The 19,858-nt window shown below is 36.8% G+C and overlaps 1 protein-coding gene across 7 annotated transcripts in view; it reads right to left on the bottom strand.

Moving 5' to 3' along the window:
• KIF1A (kinesin family member 1A) overlaps positions 1-19,858 on the bottom strand; it is a 106,887-nt gene that overhangs the window by 53,582 nt on the left and 33,447 nt on the right. For all 7 annotated transcript variants that reach the window (XM_081955630.1, XM_081955634.1, XM_081955633.1 and 4 more), the window contains exons 3-16: positions 18,968-19,044; positions 15,932-16,111; positions 15,216-15,281; positions 14,428-14,606; positions 13,594-13,705; positions 12,583-12,660; positions 11,666-11,731; positions 10,426-10,443; positions 8,769-8,844; positions 8,318-8,396; positions 7,466-7,608; positions 2,675-2,808; positions 1,021-1,100; positions 325-400 (exon numbers count right to left, since the gene is read on the bottom strand). In XM_081955630.1, coding sequence (XP_081811756.1) covers positions 325-400; positions 1,021-1,100; positions 2,675-2,808; positions 7,466-7,608; positions 8,318-8,396; positions 8,769-8,844; positions 10,426-10,443; positions 11,666-11,731; positions 12,583-12,660; positions 13,594-13,705; positions 14,428-14,606; positions 15,216-15,281; positions 15,932-16,111; positions 18,968-19,044 — 1,364 coding nt within the window. The remainder of the gene's footprint in view (positions 1-324; positions 401-1,020; positions 1,101-2,674; positions 2,809-7,465; positions 7,609-8,317; positions 8,397-8,768; positions 8,845-10,425; positions 10,444-11,665; positions 11,732-12,582; positions 12,661-13,593; positions 13,706-14,427; positions 14,607-15,215; positions 15,282-15,931; positions 16,112-18,967; positions 19,045-19,858) is intronic.

The raw sequence follows: 19,858 nt of genomic DNA, 5'->3' as shown, positions 1-19,858 counted from the left end.
TTTAACTCTGCCCCTCAGCATGATCCCCTATGAATAGGATCTCAGAGTTACTTTTTTTTAAAGGACAAAAATTATATCACAGAGCTTGCCCCTCAACTGCTTAGAGTAGTTGACAGCAAGAAGGATAATCGAAATTTCTATTGGCTCAAGGGCTGCACAAGTTTGGGCTGGCATGCTAAGTGTCACACTCCAAAAATGGGTGCAGCTACTTTATTTTTCCTTATTTTAATACTTTATTTTATATTTTTGAGGCGTATCAAAGTTAAGCAGTTGGCCTATTTCAAAATGCTTATGATCAATATCTGGGGAAAAAAAGTATCCAACCTTTTTAGGAGAAAATACCCCCAAGGTACCACCATCTTCTCTCATAGCTACTCCCATTTCTGCCAGCAAAGCTTCTCTGAAAAAGGAAGGAAGGAAGGAAGGAAGGAAGGAAGGAAGGAAGGAAGGAAGGAAGGAAGGAAGGAAGATGAATTTTTGAAAATTTTGCTAAAACAAGATAACATAGTAAGAGATGATTTAGAAATAAGAGCCAGCAGAATCAAAGAGGGCATTTTCTGAATTTTTGACATGTCGAGCCTGAAAGGTTTGCTATCACTGATACTGTTAGACTTCAACAACTCTCTCCAACAGTTGACATGCTTTTATAAAAAACTAATATTTAAAGGGAATCTGTGACTTTCTACTCACCATAGCTAATTTACAAATTGAAAAATCATTCATGTTATGACTGTTCTAACTTGAATTTTAACAGGAAATCATTATCTTATAGTGCCATCACATGGGATATTTTCTTGTCACAGTTATAAGGATGATGTGGATACCCTTCCTGAAATGACATTGAACTGGAGGGTATTCCATTCAGCCCCACAAAAACTCTTTTGTCTTATAAAATAACGCTTCATGCAGCACTTTCAGCCAGCAGCTATAAAAGTAACAGTTAGCTATCAAAAGAAAAAGAAATGTTGAATCTTGTGGCATTAACAATGTTCTAGACTAGACTAGCTGCCTTATTCCTACCTCTCCATACGAATTGCTTCTGTTCTACGCAGTTTTTCTTCCCATGTTTCATTCAGCTCCGCAATTATCTTCTCCGTTTCCTTCAAAGTTCAAGTTAAATATGAGTGTCATGGCTGTCATCTGATTGCACCAAAAATATTTTGCCTAAAGGCTACTGTTACTCTACAAAAGGTTTGGCAATCTGATATTCTTCGGATGTCTTAGCACAGATTTCTGCCAGGATGAGAATTCTAATTTATCTACATCTTAATATCAGAAGAACAATATCATTATGGTGTTGCACTTCTATTGTTTACAAATTCTAAATGAAGCTATGCCTTTAGAAGTTACAAATCAGTCAAATAAACTAAGGCTATTTCAATTGTGTGATTTGCGTGTATGCAATTTATGAGCTACTCATCTTCAAACCAACTCTGGGTGGCAAACAATATATAACCATTAAAACACAACACAAAATAAAACAAGAGGGGGGATCTGGGCATCAGTCCCAAATAATATACAACCATATTGAACAAAGGTCTCCATCCCTCATATTGTGGTAATACAATCAGGTCTTCAACACTTTACAGCATGCCAATACATAAACAACTAGCTTTAAAGACTAGAAACAAGACTGTATTGCTGTAAATCCTGTTAATAAAGTTAGATCTAGGAGGTTATGATTGTGCAAATATTATTTTGGGATTGTAACAATGCCGACTAAGGTCTGACCTAAGTGTAGTACCCAAAATTGTCTGTTACAGCGTCCTACCTGTCAATGACTAATTCCGCTTCAACTGCAATAATGCATGGGAAAACAATAGATACAAACTAAAGGTAAACCGCTCCAAACTCGATTGCAGAAAATATGACTTCAGCCTGAAATGCACTACCAGACTCTGTTGCTACATCCTCAAACCCCTGTAACTTTAAGCTGTCTAGTGTGGACTTCACCCCTTTCCTAAGAGGTCTGTAGGGGGCATGCATAAGCCCACCGCGCCAGCAAGCCTATTGTCGCTGTCCTATTGTCCCCATTTATTCGTGCCCGTTTCCTGTGTTCATGTCCATGTTTATACTTATACCTGTTATCTCATACATGTATGACAAACTAACTAAATAAAAATAAATAAATATTGTATATTGATTTTTAATGCTTTTGCATAATTTTAACTGCTGCTTAATTTTTATGTTAACTACATTTTTTATTGTGGTTCGACTGTATCGGGAGAGTGCATTATAAATAATTATTTGTTTGCTTACTTTGTTTTCCTTTATAATTTCAAAAAATAGAATATTGCAATAAAATAATTCTTTATCAGCTTCTTGCTGAAAATGGGAAAAAACTGGAAAAAACCTGCTTATTTCTGGATTTGATGATTGAAAAAAGATTGAACGAGGAGCTAGTAGGATTATTATAATGTTAGGGGGGGTAGAAAGATAATGAGTTTGTTTGTAATTACTGTAAAGAAGAATGGAAGTTGTCCCTTTTTTTCTCCTTTCTTTAAGTGTACTCTTTTCTGCACTTTTTAATTTTAAAAATAAGATAATTCAAATTATTATAATTGGAATAAATGACATGTTGGAACCTAATAATACTTGTTTCCGCTTTTCTTTCTACCTCATTCTCTCCATATCATTACAGTACAAATACTGTCTTCTTCATCATGGCTCTTACCTTGAGTCTTTCAATGGCTTCTTCACTACCCGGAGCAAACATGATGCGTTCATGTAGACTATTGACTGAGGCAGCTCGACTGGACAAAGCGGAGAGTGAGGAGGATGGGCTCATTCCTACCAAGGCATTGGTCACTGTGGAGAGATTGTCATTCCGTTGACTCATATCTGCCACTCTACGATTATCATTATTGTTCTCAAAGTCGGACATGTCTATGGGATTCAAGGGGGGGAGAAAGAAAAGGGAAAGAAACAAGACAAGAAGAAGGAAGGAAAGGATAGAGAAAAGAATTGCAGTTGGGAAATAGCAACATGATGCAATGAGGAGAAAGATAGAAATTCAACATAGAGATATGCAGACAGTAATGTAGCTGGAAGGGACAGGTCTGGAACTTCACATTAGCTGGAGCATTCACACTACGCCCTGTGCAAACCTCTCTTAAAACTGGTATAGCAGACTTTGCTGATTCCTGTGCTTTCGGGGAAATAGGCAGCATTAAAAAAGAAAAGAAAAAGAAACTCTCCGCTATTATTCCAGAGCCATCTTGTCTAGTAATATGCTGGCAGGAAGAATCAGTGACCACTTCTACTAAGGCCATGCATGAGGTATCAAAATTCCATACCACATGAATTATTTATTTGTAGTCATTCATTCCAGTGCCATTTGAAAAATGGAAGGCATTTTTACATTTTTGAGGCATTGAGTTGAAAGGTGAACTTAAAAATAAAGGGGGAGGGATGGAAATGGGCAAATAGAAATGAACTTCAGTTCAGAATATGATGGTGATGATATCCCAGCTCAGTATAATGGTTATGACATCAGGCTAGAAACTGGGAGACCCTGGGTTCTAGGCCTACTTTAGTGACACAGCCAGCTGGGTTATCTTGAACCAGCCACATTCTCTCAGCCCTAGAAAAGAGGTGACAGCAAATAACTTCTTATGGTTCAAAACATTGCCAAGAAAACTGCAGGGGCATGTTCAGACAGTTTCTGAGAATTGGGTACAATTGAACAAAAAAAATATCCCTACATTTATGGACTATTTGCATAAAGATGCTAGGAAAGGTCTTGAACTAGACTAATTCAGGCATTTCTTATGAATGAAGATGCTGAAATAAGTAGAAGTGTCAATCTAATACAGGGATATTAAGGGGGAAAATGCTATGTTTGTTATAAAAGATACACACTCCTATAGAAGCTAAATAGAGTTTCTCCTCTAACTCATCTCTACAATGTCCTCCCCTCTGCAGGTTTAACTGAATAACAATATAACTTCAGCATCCAATTAACATTTAGTCATTTGAAATATTTTTATACTACTATTTGTTAAAAGCCATCTTGACAAACAGAAGTTAAACAAAAAACAAAAATAACGATGACTTACAGTATTTTGATCAACATTCTCAGAGAAAAAAAGAAAAGTCAGAGGTTGCCTAACAGGAGATTCCTTTTCTGAATGGTTCCAAAAATGTTTTTATTGGGCAAATGTTTATCTCAAATGTGAAATTTCATACAGATTTCAAACAATATTGTTTTCCCACTATTTCTTTATTTAAAAAAAATATATTTATGCCTTTTCAGGATTTTAAAATCAATGCACAAAATTTTGTTGTCTGGTAGTACAGTGAACTAGTTATTTAGAAGGATCCTCTAATTTTTGCAAATCAGATTAAAAAGGGTGAATTTGTAATGTTCAAAAACTGTAAAATGATGCCCAAAATTGATATTCTGTTTCCTTATTTTCACTTCTAAAATTGGATAGATGAGGAAAACAGCGATATGCACTTTATTTATAGTATCAGAATGGGCATCACATATTTGAGATAAATGATGAAAATTTTGAGTTTTACAAGGCAGAAATCTCATTTTATCAATAAAAAGTAAAGTTTCAATGAGATTATGCAGCTCCTAGTGACATGAGTGATAAGGAAGTACTCTTATTTTTTTCTCCAGAAATTGTTATGATTTCCCACTCTAGCCAAAGCCTATAATCCCCAGATAGTCCTGCATCCAAATCCTCCCTAAACCCTGGTTAGTTTTCAAATCAGCTAAGGTTAAGCAGGTGCTGCTGCCACCTGTTGCATGTGTATGTGTGTGCATGTGTGCATGTGTGTGTGTGTGTGTGTGTGTACATATGCATGGGAATGTACAAGAGTGTGTACAAAGGTGTGAGCATATGTAGATAGACATGACAGAAAGATGATATAGATAAATATAGAGAGAGAAGGTAGGTAGGTAGGTAGGTGGGTGGGTGGGTGGGTAGGTAGGTAGGTAGGTAGGTAGGTAGGTAGGTAGGTAGGTAGGTAGGTAGATAGATAGATAGATAGATAGATAGATAGATAGATAGATAGATAGATAGATGATAGACTCTCTTAGACTTTTCTGACAATCCTTTTTATTGAACTAGATACTGCAATTCCAAACCATCCTGGCATATGGAAGGGCTAGACTGAAGAATAAAATAGATATCAAATTATTGGGAATGGACATGGGAAAACGGTAGATCTCTGACCAGGACTAATGGGTTAAAATAACAGAGACCCCAGACAAGTTGTAAGCATCTGCAGTCAAAGTTTAAGATTTCAATTTCATACATCATATATCTAATTCATATTTCTAAGTTATTCAGCAAATTAAAATGGGGGGGGGGGGCAGATCCTTTGTGGTTCCACGGGGAAGATAGGCCTGGATGTGGGCAATAGGAAAGTTCTGTGTGCCAATTTGTTCACAGCGTAGGCTGAACTGCTCAAAATAGAGGCAGAGGCTCCAGGCCTTCTAACATGCCAGCAAAAGCCCGATTGCGTTATCAAATGCAGTCAGCAACTGAACTACTCCCACACCATTCCTAGTAGGTACAACTCTAGTAGAAGAGCCAAACAGGATCACTGGTAATACGTATGCTAATAGTGGCTAAAGCAGATGTTTTAGTGCTTTGGGGCCGGGTGTTTCTTTTCCCCTAGCAGAACAAATTCATTTGATCCAGCTCCAGCAGAAGCAGCAGCAGAGACAGCAGCAGCACAAGCAGCAGGACACATAGTTACAGCACAGAGAAAGGAATTTCAAGAGCAAACTCAAACGAAAATGCTTCTGGAGTCCAGGAGATGGAGTAGAGTTTATAGGATCACCAGATAAAAAACGCAACAACAACCCAGCTAAAGTGGAATGCTGCAGTGCCTTAATTCAAATACAACAGGGCCTGGAATATATTTGGATATTAAATTGATTTTTTTTTCTAAGTATACAATAGGTCCGGAAAAAAAATCTCTCTAAAGCATGTTCCGGAAAGTCCTGTGGGTGTCCTTGGATGTTTTGAAGGAGAGAAATGTGGAAGAAGTATTTAGTATTCTGATATGAACACTAAAACTCAGCAAACCAGTATCTTGCCACAGCTCCGTACACTTAATAGCAGCAGTTTCCATGGATTGTTTGTATTTAGTAATATGGCTGGATTCCTGTAAAAGCCCCCCTCTGCCCTTTGAAGAAGGTATATATAAACCATCTCAACACCTGCCCTAAAAAGAAAAGGTTTTCCCAACATTTGCTATTGAATTCATTTCTCATGCTGTACTTCTGTTCCTTTGCTTTGACTGAGTTTGTCAAAAGCATTGAAGCACACAAAATACCAGCCATGGGAAATACACACATTTGGGTCCTCCTGGAACAGGATTAGCTAAGAGAGATAGGAGAAGGGAGTGGGAAGACAAAGAAAACAAGAGTAGGTTGATCTTGTAGGAATAAAGAAACAGCACCTGAGGGCCTTTCCACAAATCCAGAAAACTCGAGGTTTACTCCTTGGGTTTTACATAACTAGATCACACTTTTTTAATGTAATGCAGCCTCCTTACTAAGGGGCAGGCTTTTCCTGATTTTATTTTACATGGGTAGATGTGTGATCCAACACTATAAAGAGTTACCACATAAAGTGCAAGCAAAAGAATGTGGATAAAATAATTGATGAAAGAGGTAACAAGTTCATGAGAAGGGAAAGTAACAACTACACTCATTTCCATCAATAATATGGCTATTATCCCATGAAGAGTCATGCCATTTAGCTACCATACTTTTCATGACAGTTGATTTAGTTGGACTAATCATATCTTCTTAGCCATAGAAAGGTTGTGCTTAAGACTCTATAGGCAAAAATAAATCAATCCTACAGCAAAATTTGGATCTTTTGGTATAACAGAGCAACAAGATGTTCAAGCTGCTTATTGCCCCAATAAGGAATTGACTGGGAAGGCCATGAGATGCATATCCTTCATTATCAAACAATTCCTTCCTTATTCACAGCTAAGGAAGTGCACACTGCTGTAGGCTGTAAAAAGAGAAACAATTTTCTGATTAGGATGTAGGGGGATTTAAATAAATCCTATCAGCGATTACTAAATATTTTAAATAATTTTATATCACTATGGATGGATAATCATAATTGCTCAGAAGTAGAGGTGTAGAGGGATAATGAAGATTATGATTGAAAGAGCCTGTGGTTGTAGGCACTGAACAGTTGGCAAAGCTATCAAAATATGTTAAGATAACAAACTGCTAGAATTCGTATTCAGCATGTCCTTGAGAATTGGGGTATGTTAGCTTTATGAACTTTAACACAGGCACTATAATGTGTGAAATTACTATTGTCACTTCATGGCTGTCTAGTGGGCTTTGAGACTATGAACTGAAAGCAAGAACAATGTGGAGGTTGGATCTGCAACTAGAAGAAGTAAACCGAGAAAGACAAGATACAGACACACAGGTCAGCCTTTGCCCAATCCAAAGCACTGATATTCAACATACTATCTATGATATCTCCCAGGCCTTGGGAATACAACAGGTCTCTCAGGCGAGCCACTTCATCTTTAAGTTCTCTGATCAGCTTGTTGTTGGGATCCTCATTAATGACAGCATTGCATCTGATTTGCTTAGCACGATCTGCGTATCTGTGGGGAAAATACACATTCTAAACAAAGTAAGGTATGCTGAAAAGCCCATACAGAATGTGAAATATAATTTTAAGATTATCTCTTTTACCCAGGCATAGAAAACTAAGATACTTCTCTTAAAATGCAGGACATATTCTTGATCAATCAAGTAAGTAAACAAGTCACATCCCATACATCTCAGTCAAAACTGGCCTGTGGTTAGAGGTTATTTCTTTCTGTCACCTATCTCTTCCATTCTCCAGTTAAAACCTGGATCACAGAACACTGAGGATTTTAACACTAGCCTTTCAAGCTGCCAATATTTGTATTTCTAAGCCCAAAAATACAAAACTCTTCTAGAGAGACTCTCCAGGCACTGGTTAGCACTGAGTCTCTTTTTTTCCTCAATCTTTCAACTCGATTAGAACCTCAGTCCAACTTCAGAGAGAGAAATTTGTGACTCAACTTTTATCCCTACACATTGCCAAGCAAAAGATAGCACAATGAAGCTGTTCTGGGCCCTATATATAGAATATATATTTTCAACATGAATAAGGGATAATATATATATATGAAAACATAAAGGATAAAATATATATGAAAGTACATTTCCCTCAAAGAAAAATTCAAGAAAAAACAAGGATAATGCAATGAATTCAATGCTATTTCACAAAGCTTAGTCTAGTTCATAATTAAAAGAATGAGAAATCTTTTATAAATATTCTACCTTAAGGTGCTGAGAGTCTCATCATAATTAATATCAGCAGGGCTGAGAGCAGCAACCATAGCAGTCCGGGAGTTACCACCTGTCCAGAGAACACACAACACAATGACTGATAAAATTAAATATCCACTTTCTGAGCTGTGTTCATCTTCTTTCTCTTCTTATGCACTGTCTGCTCATTCATCCAGGTCTCCCAAATTAAGAAGACTCTTAACATTCATCCCATTTTTATGTGCAGGATATTGGCAAATACTTTAAGGAATTGAAAATGTTACTATTAGATTTCAGACAACTCAACTATTTTCCTCACTTGTAGAAAAAGGAGCTGAATAAAGAAAATCATAAAAGAAGGTTTCACAACTCACAAGCAGAAGACTTGGGAGATTCATTATTTAGACCTTGGCTGAGAAATAAGATAGAATGTAGGTGACATGTTGAGAAAAAAAAAGCCTACCTAGATTTTCTCGGAGCAGCCAAGTAAGTACTGAGTCACGATATGGAATAAAGTCTGACTTTTTTTTCTTCTTATTCTACAAGAAAGAGAGAATACAACATTGAACTGATACTAATGTCTGTGTGAATCACAGTCCTTTAACCCTAATACAAAGGAAGAAAAAGCAATATTATGATCTACTACCAAAAGTCACACAAAAAACCAAAATAAACTCTTCAAAAATTATCTTGTAATTATTTCTAACTTTGCATTAATATTAATTTCTTGCCGGTAATAATGTTCTTTCTTGCTTTCATTGATAAATCCAACCAGATCTCAAGCTAGTCTAGTGTCTGAGCAAGTGTTCTATTCCTTGTTCCATAAAGGTTTATTAATCTGTCATTAATCTGAGGTTTATTAATCTGTCTCCAACTTTTACTAAGACTTTCAAATTGAGCTTTCCTTAGAGTTTCTTCCTCAACATGTTATAATCTCCCCTATTCCATAATGTCAAGATTTTAATCTAAAAAATATCGGGAAGGCACCAAGCTGGGAAAGGTCACTTCGGGTGGGAAGTTGTCTAATGGTCACATCATCATGCAGTAGAAGTTAAAATACAAAATGATAGCAGCACCGTTTAAAATGTGAGATGGATAACCTCATTTTTCTTCTGCATTGAGTTTCTGCACAATATCTGCTGTTCTAATGTGTTTCATTCCTCAAAGGCAATGAAGCCAAACATGGAAGATTTTTAAAAATCTTTTTTCAATTGTATTTTTCCTAACCCTTTCCTCTATTAGGAAAATTATGCTTGAACCTGTTGAAACATATTTTTAATATTAGGAAGAAATACAACAGATTAATGTTGCATTATATTCCAGACGATGCTAAGAAAAAAAAAATAAGAGAACAGAAAAGTCTATTCCATCCTTGATCGTCTACATTCACAGTATGTACTGTTTCAGAACTATTGTCAGCAAAAACAATTCCACTCACTAAAATATCTGTGTTTGTCTTCTGCACTCTTAGACTACAAAAACTCTGCCTCTTAGAAACTGGACTGGATAACAATCTATATTTGAACTCTTAGATTTCTAAATGATGATCTGATTATAGTTTTTCTTTTCCCACTTACATTCTGATTACTTGGAACCTTTGCAGGAAACCTTTCTAGGGATTGGAATTGCATTATCCAAAGTCTTGCAATTAAACTCCCTGGTATGCAAGTGTGACTGGCTTGCAACAGGACAATGAGGTTATCATTACCGAGTAGATTGATGATACCCAACTTTACATCAGAGAAGGCTACAGGTCCTAACCAAATATCTGGATGTGTAGGTTTAATCCTAGCAGGAGACGATTATAATTTGTCCAAAATCACTCTGATTCTTTGGTTGGTTATAGCCCCTGCTTGGACCAGGATATTTTGCAACAGAGGCTCGCATCCATAATAGTTGTCCAAATTATTGCAATGTGTTCTATATGGGACTGTCTTTAAAAAGAATTGGGAAACTACCTGCAAGATGATGTGGTTCTACAAGAGTCCTTTTCTGTTGTGATATACAAATTTAAAATATATTTATCATAGCACCTGAAGTGAAATGTTTGGACATGGATAATTTTCAGACAAAACAGCTTCACTCAGGCCTATCATTACTTTCCCAGCACAGATATTTACCTTATTTGGTCCTGAATCCTGAAAATAAAGCAGATACCAATTAAAATTTCATGATTTTATGTTACCAAAGCAGGTTTTAATAAATTGGATCTGAAAACTAAACTATATCAATTATGTATCTCCTCCCAATGAAAAACATTGAACATAATCCAAAAACAGAGTTCATTTTACTATTTTAGTGTAATAGAGCAAAAGCAGACAAGATTGAACCAAGAAACCAGAATCCATTTCTTCGGTCAGCCCCTGATTTTCTACATATCTTATTATCTGACATTGCTGTGGTGCCATAATATATTTCCTGCTCATTTGCAGAATAGACAAAATACAAAAATGATTCAGAGGGACAGAAGATATGCTGGATGTTTGTCACAGAATAGTTGTTAGGTGTTCTCATCCCCCACTTTCTTGCGTTATCTGCATGAAGGGTTCCTGTTTAATTAAAAGGGGTTTGCTGCCCATCCTGATTTTGGTGCACTGAATTAAGCCTAAGGAAAAAATTATCTGGGCATGTGGAAGCATAATTGCTGACCAAGTGAAGGGATCTCCACAAATGTATCAGGTTCCTCATTTAGATCTTCACCTAACAGCAAAATTGGTGAACAAAGCAAAGGAAACGGACAAAGCATGCAATCCCTTATCCAATTAATACTACATAAACATCTTCACACATATAGATGTGCATAAATATCAATAATACTACATCTATAATGTAGAGGTTTATAATTAATTTATTTTTTCCTTATTCACATGCACATATATCAAGGTACTTTGAAATTTCTTAATCTTTCTAAACCTATGAATTCAAATCTGTTGGGGTGAATTCACATAGTTGTTATCTTCCTCCATAGGCAAAAATAGAAATTAATGTATCAGTGTCAAGACAGCGATAAGTAACCTTCAAAATAGTCCTTGATTATTTTTATTTTAATTCTCAAGATGGAGTCCTTGAAAATTTTAATCTGAATTCTCAGGCTTCCACAGGAAAGGAAGCTGGAGGTTAATACAGAATGAATCATGTATAAAGTTCCTTCTCCATCAGAAGATTAGTGACTTTTGACTTCTGGAGAAAAACTAAATATGGCTTTTTTTTCTCCAGAAATCAAAAGGTAATACTTTTACCTTTGAGTAATACTGAGTAATACTTTTACTCGAGTATCTGTGAAATGAATTGGGAAAATAAAATTTTGTACTTTAATTGTAATAAAATATTCTCCTCTACTTATCTCAATAGAAGCCTTACCATCTCAGCTAGAGCAGAGATCACTTTTCCTAAGGTTGTTAGTGATTTATTGATATTTGCTCCTTCCTGTGAAAATAAGGATATCCAATCAGTGTGGGGAATTGAATTTTGATTTAAAAAATTTGCACAAAAACCTATTTAAGGTGCTGTATTACTAACTCACCAGAACTACCAGGATTTAGAATTATATCACACATTCAAATATCATTTTGTTTATTCAAAACTACTGGTGGATAATTTTGCCATTCTTTCCTTTTATAAAAGAGCTACTACATACTGTATGTATGTATGCCAATCTAGGATGTCACTGAAGAGTTCAACACAACATTCAGATATTTTAGGACTGCACTCCCAAAATTTCTAGCCAGTACTGCTGGTTGTGAATTCTAAAAACTGGATTCCCAGCACATCCAAAGGAACCAGGTTGGGGAAGACAGAGGCAAGCCAATCAAGTTTTGGGAACTGTGTCCCATATAGAAAATAACAGAATGAATAAATACAGACAACATAAACGGTAGATGAATAGCAATTGTTACAGTGAATTATATCACAGTTGGTTAGCCCTTCTCACACTTCTGGCAAGTCTTTCATCAGGCAGAACCCTTGCCTCATCCACATAATTATATAATAGGAAGGATGTAATATTTTTTCATACATAGCCTTCCCTTGGTTTCCAAGCGCTTCTTTCATTTTCATTTTCCTAACCACAGAAAGGCCAACAAACAACACTAAGAAGGAAAAGATATAAGAGCTACACAATATATTTTGATTTATAGTACTACAGGTTTTTCTATCAGGATAAATCTGTAGCTTTTTAAAGGATAATCTCATTCAACAGTTTTCAAAATGAATCCTTCCTTAAGCAAAAATATTTACATAAATATCTCACTTAGTCCAGGTTTTTCTTCCTTCTTTACCTTAAGTCTGGTGCCTTTTGCTCCTGTGGAGTCAGCCCGTTCACTTCCTGCAAGATCCACCAAGCTGATTTTGCTGACCTGAAATGAGCAAACAGATTAAATATTGCTTTATGTCCAACATGGTATCTGCCTCTCAGATTATTCTCTAGCACTTAGGCATGATGGGATATTTGATAGTATTAAAGGAAGTCTAAAAATTGAGAAAAACAAAATAAGAACACAGCGTTTTAGCAACCACACAATTCAGAAAACATCCATCTGTGGGATGATCCCAGATCTTACTAAACTGACTTTAATCAACAAAAACTCAAGGCAATGTATAAGAAAGGAGTAATGAACAAATAATTTGGATGCTCATATGGTGGAATAGATTCAAACGATAGTGGACAATAGGTGCTGTGTTGGGATTAACCAATTTCGTTGTATTTAAGTACAATGACAATAAAGATTATACTTATTAAAACTGCCCAAATTCTTAGCATTCATAATACTCCCAAGAATCTGGATAGCACCTCTTTAAGCAGAAGCCATGAGTTCAGGAGGACCTCCAAAATGGGCGCAGGATTTGTTTGAGGCAATGCAACCCCATCCAAAATGAGGTTTAGCTTTACCTTTAGATTTGGTTTCCAGTATTAATCTATTATCCCTTAACTGCTATCACATCAAGCCTCACAAAGCTATTTCTGTTTATATTTTAAAGTGTTGATTCCTTCTGCACCAAACTTTCCCTCAAAGTCTCCTATCTTTTCTCAATGCAGAGAAAGACTGTGTATGAATATGTGACCGAAATTAAATGTGTGTGTGTGTGGGGGGGAGAGATATTTTCTGTTTGCTCCCTGCGCACTTATGCTTTTTACTACTCTCTTCAATGTATCACTAATTTAGTCCAACTGACAGTTGAGCTGAGTGTCTTTATAATGGCTGGAGAGTAATTACAAGTGAGATGTTATCAGACTGCATGCCTGAGTGCTCTTGGCCAGAATATGAATGCATACTAATTTTTAAGTTCACCTTCTCAGTGGTGATGTCGGTCTCTGCATCGTGTCTCTTCTGGGTGAAGATAATATTGAAAACCGCATGTGAGCGGCTGCTGGTTTCATTCATATTAGTGGCTGCTACTGTCCTATTGAAGAAGAGTAGCAGGGAATTTATTTATATTTCTTGTCAGGAAAGTAAAGTTGATAAGAACAAGCAAATACTTGCAGTGTAACAGACGTTTAAAATATCTTTTCTCAGTTAGAACCTTTCAGATGTATTATTGTATTTCTCAGAATTCATAACTGCCATGGAAAACTGCCATAGTAAATTACAGTACTTGTATATAAATGAATAACAAATAATTAATTTTATCAGAAGTAAAATTGGAAGAAAAAAAGAGTAAAAATTGAATCCCTACCAGATCTATATAAAGATGTAACTCCTTTAGATCTCTAGAGCTGGGAATTCTTAGCCTCATCTTTTTTTTAACTCCATCCCAATGCAATTTACTCATTCTTTCTTGCTCTAGCTATAGAGCGATTGCTGCTAATCTGTATATCCAATAGGGTAAAGTATTAAATTCCCTAAGACTCACAAAAGAACTTGGTCTTCAATCCATCTAGCAACATCTTCATAAAGCCAATCATGGGTCCAAACTCTACAGCCTTTCTTGTTTTGAATTATTTAAATTAGGGTTAGCTCCCTAAGGGCGCTAGGGCATTCAAAATATTCTCTTTGGAAAAACTCAACTTCCTAATATTTTTATCAGAATGAAATTCCTGTGAAGGACTTGACTAAAAATAATAATTCTGAATGATTTTATAGGAATACTAGAATGAGATACATTTTCTTTGTTGTTCTTTTTACCTTGCTTTGTTTCCAGAGTCCATTAAATCCTGAATGTCATTATATGAAGTAACAGCTAGTTTTGAGAGATCTTCAACATATGGTCCAAGGAGTGGGTGCTCTCTGACCCTCAGGTTTCCTTTATTCTTGGGATTGAGGAGGTCACGTACACGTTCACAGTATATTTCCATGTAACTCACCTATAGGACAAAATTCACTTATTCATTTAATAAACATAAGAGCAAGAGAAGCACAGGAGGCGGCTAAATATCTTGTGGGCACTGACTGATATGGCATTGCCAACCCAGAACAAAAAATCAACCCTGATGATCTATAAGACTTGCAGGCAGGAGCTCTTGTTCATCCTATCTCCTGGTTCTTGTCCTTTCTTTTCATCCCTGCCTCAGAATAAACCACCAAACCAGTAAGTATTGTCTATACAATTTACTTCCCAATATGCTTAATGATCTTATTTTATACTTTCAAAACTGGGAAAATATTAAAGAGGCTGAAAATTCTGAGGCCTGTAATATCACTGAATAATTATTGCATCAAAGATCCTCCCCAACAAATAATAATAATAACAACAAACTATTTAATAATTATCCTTGACCATAAAACAGTTGTCCACACATGTTATGAAACAAATCTTAGAATTCAGAAATACATTATTAGATAGCTTTTTTTTTTTGCAAATGCATTTTTCTTCAACTGTATATATTTCTGAAACCACAGCATCATAAAGTTTCTTTTGTTGCTCAAAACTATGTATAAAATGATATTGAGCATTGAAAAATAGCAGCCTGTACCTCCACTGAGTAGGACATATTGTCATTTGTTGTGTCATTGATTCGAGAGAAGAGATCCTCGCACAGCTGCATAGTATGAGAAAGACAAAAAATGTTACAATTCTGTAACAAAAGTGCCATCTGCATCGTTTAAATGTTCAAACTGTTTGTAAAAAGAAATATTTTCCCCAGCGTAATATTTGGGGAAAGGCTTCTTATTAATTGGGAAAAAGTGATCTGGATAAAATGTAAATTCCAACCAAACCTTGAATCAACCTTTTTAATAAGAGAAGTGTGATATTGCAGAAGGAACTATTCCCAGCAGCTACATCTTGCAACTCACACATTTCTATTGTTTTCTAAGCTGTACAAACATACAAGCTGTTGAACTCATGTACTAATAGTGGCCAATTGCAGCCAGTGATCAACTCAGAGGTCTCCTTACTATGACAAAACGTTTAGTTGAGACCAAATAAATCAATTCTATATGTTCTACTGCTACTCTTTCTTGAATTTCTGATAATCAGGGATAAATTCTTCTTTTCTTTCCATCAACTGTTGCTCAATCCTACCCATGCCACACCTTTCTGCTCTTTGAAGATGTCATGGGATTTTAAGCTTCCGCCCCTTTCTTGATTGTTGCTCATTAACAGGAGTACTTCACATGCTTCCCACCCCAAACATTATTTTCTTGGATTTGTTTCTTACTTTGAGGTATTTCCCATTGTCATGATTACCTGGGGAATGATGCCTTGTTGGTCCTTCTCTTGTCTACCCATCATTGTATATGACTTGCCAGCCCCAGTCTGGCCATAGGCAAAAATGCAGACATTATAACCTTCAAAAGCATGCTGCAGCATCTCCTCTCCAATGTCCAAGTACACTTGTTTTTGTGAAGCATAATTTATGTCTTCAGGCTGCTCAGAAAAAAGAAACAGAGATCACCGAGAAAGACAAAGGAAAGAGGAAAAATATTTTCTCCCTCTGCACAATATAGTCATCTTGAAGCCTCCAGATGTTCTAGTCCAGTGGTGGGCAACCTTTTTTTTCAACTGAGCCAAATCTCGCCAAAACCACGATTGAAATTTATTTGGAGAGCCGCATTTTTAAAACCGAAAATACATAGGATGGTACACTGTTTTTAGTTTCAATAAGTTTTTATTGAGAATATTCTGCATGCAAGTATCCACATAGGTCGGGAGGATACAAATAACACAACTAATAAAACAAAAACTTTAGAACGATATTATTTATCGATAACGTTAAATTCCGTAAAATTTGCCTTACAATGTAGAGAAAATTACATCCTGACAATGACTGACAAAGTCACAACCACTAATGTGAACATTGGCCTTGCATTTCCTTGGATAGTTTGAGTAAGTCAGGTTTGTATGTTGTTGTTTTTAATTTCATCTCTCTCTCCCACTTTCTTTCTTTTTTTCTTTTTCTTTCTCTCTCTCTCTCTGGCTCTTTGTCTCTCTCTCCCTCTCTGTCTCCCTCTGTCATTTTCTCTGGGTGTCTATCTGTCTGTCTCTCTCTCTGTATCTCTGTCTCTCTCTCCTCCTTCCCCCATCTCTGTCACTCTGTGTGTGTGTGTGTGTGTCTGTCTCTCACTCACTCTGTGTGTGTGTGTGTGTCTGTCTCTGTCTCTCCCTCTGTCTCTCTCCCCTCCCTTCCTCTCTCTCTGTCACTCTGTGTATGTGGGTGTGTCTGTCTCTCACTCATTCACTTAATCACTCACTCTGTGTGTGTGTCTCTCTCTCTCTCTGTCTATCTTTCTCTCCCTCCCTCCCCCCCCTCTCTGTGTGTGTGTGTGTGTGTCTGTCTGTCTGTCAGTCTCTCTCTGATTCCCTCCCTCACTCCCTCTCTCTGTTCCTCTCTCTGTCTGTCTGTCTCATTCACACACACACACACACACACTGTGGTCACCTTGTTGAGTGTTCCAATCACATTTGAAACACTCAACAACTTGCAGGCCAGTTGTTGAGTGTTTCAAATGTGATTGGAACACTCAACAAGGTGACCACAGTGTGTATGTGTGTGAGTGAGACAGACAGACAGAGAGAGGAACAGAGAGAGGGAATGAGAGAGGGAATCAGAGAGAGACTGACAGAGATGAATCAGAGACGTACTTTTAACTACCTGGCAGCGGCGTTTTGCCTTGGGGGGCTCCTCAGAACATCCCAAGACTTCGGAGGAAAGTTTACAGCCCTCCCTCGGAACGCTTCGGAGGGAAGCTTCTGCAAAAGCCCGGGCGATTGACAACAAGTCTCCCAGGCTGTAATTTTCCGAGCTGTGCGCACGCGCCTGTTTTCCACGGCGTGGAGCAGCGGCGAGATTCTGCGCAGCGAGCGATGATTCCAGGGGCCATCCGGGAAGATGAGGAATGCGAGGGGGGACACTGCCCCCCCTACTGATGGCCCCCAGAATCATCGCTCGCCGCCCAGAATCTCGCCGCTGCTCCACACCGTGGAAAACAGGCGCGCGCGTACAGCTCGGCAAATTACAGCCTGGGAGACTTGTCACTCGCCGGGGTTTTGCAGAAGCTTCCCTCCGAAGCCCGAGAGGAGGGAGGGGAGCGGGCGCCCGGCACACTGAAGAGCCGCATTAAAATGTTTAAAGAGCCGCATTTGGCTCGCGAGCCGCGGCTTGCCGACCACTGTTCTAGTCTAATCCTCCCAAAGCTTCATCATTGGCCATTGGCCATTCTTAGTGGGATAAATGACTGTTGCTATCCAAACACTGAGGACAATGATACCTCTCCTTCATAGAGAAGTATATATTTTTACCAGTAGAAACTATTCCAAGTTCATTAAATACCTGACTTGCAATCTTATGTTTAACAATGGTTGAAATGGCCCTGGGAAAAGTGTCTTACAAACTGTCCTCAAAAGACCCTAGCACCAATTCTGCAGTCATGGGGCCACAATTAAGGTGCTTCCATATCTGCTGGCATTTATGTCTGTTGCAGCATCTTGTGATCACATGATCACAATATGCTACTTTCCCAGCTGGCTTCAGACAAGCAAAATCAATTAGGGAAGCTAGATTTGCTTAACAACCCTGTGATTTGTTTAATGACTGCAGTGATTCATGTAATGACTATGGTAGAAATGGCCATAAAAGTGGGTGAAATCACATGATGATTTGCTTAATGACCACGTCACTTAGTGACCAAAATTCCAATCCCAATTGTGAATGTAAATCTAGGACTACTGATACATATGTACATACATACATACAAACATACTTTTTTTCCTAATAATTCTTGGCTCAAGTCTCCAGGCTATAGGTAAGGAGCTTTGCTTCTGGAATGCTTTCTAGCCCTTTTACCAGCAATGCCACCATCTGTATAAATGTATGCAATGTGAACACAACCTGCAAGGCATATGTTCTTGGTCACATTAGAAGGAGGACGTTTAAAATGGAGTAATTGCTAACTTTTTAAGCTGCTGCCAACTGCTTCTCCTGTAGGATACGTTTTTCTAGTCAAGCTGTGTTCCCATGTTAACAGAATGACCCAACAAAGTTCAATCCACATTTACATATTTTTCCAAGATTCAGTTGAATTGAAAAGAATATATATATATATATATATATATATATATATATATATATATATATATATATATATATATATATATATATATATATATATATATATATATATATATATATATATATATATATATATATATAATATATATATATATATATAATATAATAAACCCTGCAGGCAACCTTCCCTCATTTGTGCCCTAGTATCTACTTACAGTTGTGTGAGACCAGTAGGAATAGTCAAAGTTGAAACTTTTGGGTGTCTCTTTGGGCTGCTTTGGATTAATGATAGCTAGGAAGAAGCAGAGTATAAACATTATATGAAGAACTAGCAAACATCATTTCCTGATCCAATAAACAGAAGTATCCAATTTCATAAAGCTATCCAATACATGAACTTGAAAAACAGTTTATACTTGTAACTCCTAGAAAGTTAACATTCTATGTGCCCTCAAGAACAGTTGAGGTTCAACATGAAAACTCCTTTATGATTCTGAACTGGCTAGGTGCATCTTGATTTGGCATTGCAAAATCAAGTAACAAATATGCAAAGAAAATCTTTAAGGACAACAGTTTTGCATATCTACAAATTTCTTTAAGATAAATATCTTTTCTCTTAGTCAGACAAGTAAAAAAAACTGTGCTCTAAGTTCCTAACAAATGTCCGATATTGTATTCATGAAGTAATGGGAGAAAAGGCAACAAGTGTTTACTTAAGAATGCAAAAAAATACTTCATATATTGTATTCTCAAACCTTTCCTTCAGTACGTTTTTTCACCAAAGAAAAAATATAAGTAGCTGTCATTATAAATAGATTATTTCCCTGCAGACATACATAAAATTTACTACAATGAATAAATTTACACATACCATTTAAATAGCAAATAGCCTAATATGAATCTTTATTATATTAAAGGTTAGGCACCTGTAAGAAATCAATAGACTGAAGCAGAAATATGTAACTCTCTGGGTATAAATTGATTCTGTATAAGGTCAAATAGATGAATATCGTTATGGTAACCATGGCAAATGAGGAAGGGTTTATTAGCTGCCAATATAAATCATTTATTTTGGATTAAAATGTTTATAATTTTCAAGTAGCATA

Source organism: Natrix helvetica, assembly GCF_964273705.1.
Source record: "Natrix helvetica genome assembly, chromosome: 5".
Lineage (NCBI taxonomy): Eukaryota > Metazoa > Chordata > Lepidosauria > Squamata > Natricidae > Natrix > Natrix helvetica.
The sequence above is the reverse complement of the archived record's forward strand: the minus strand, read 5'-3'. Positions and strand labels throughout refer to the sequence as shown.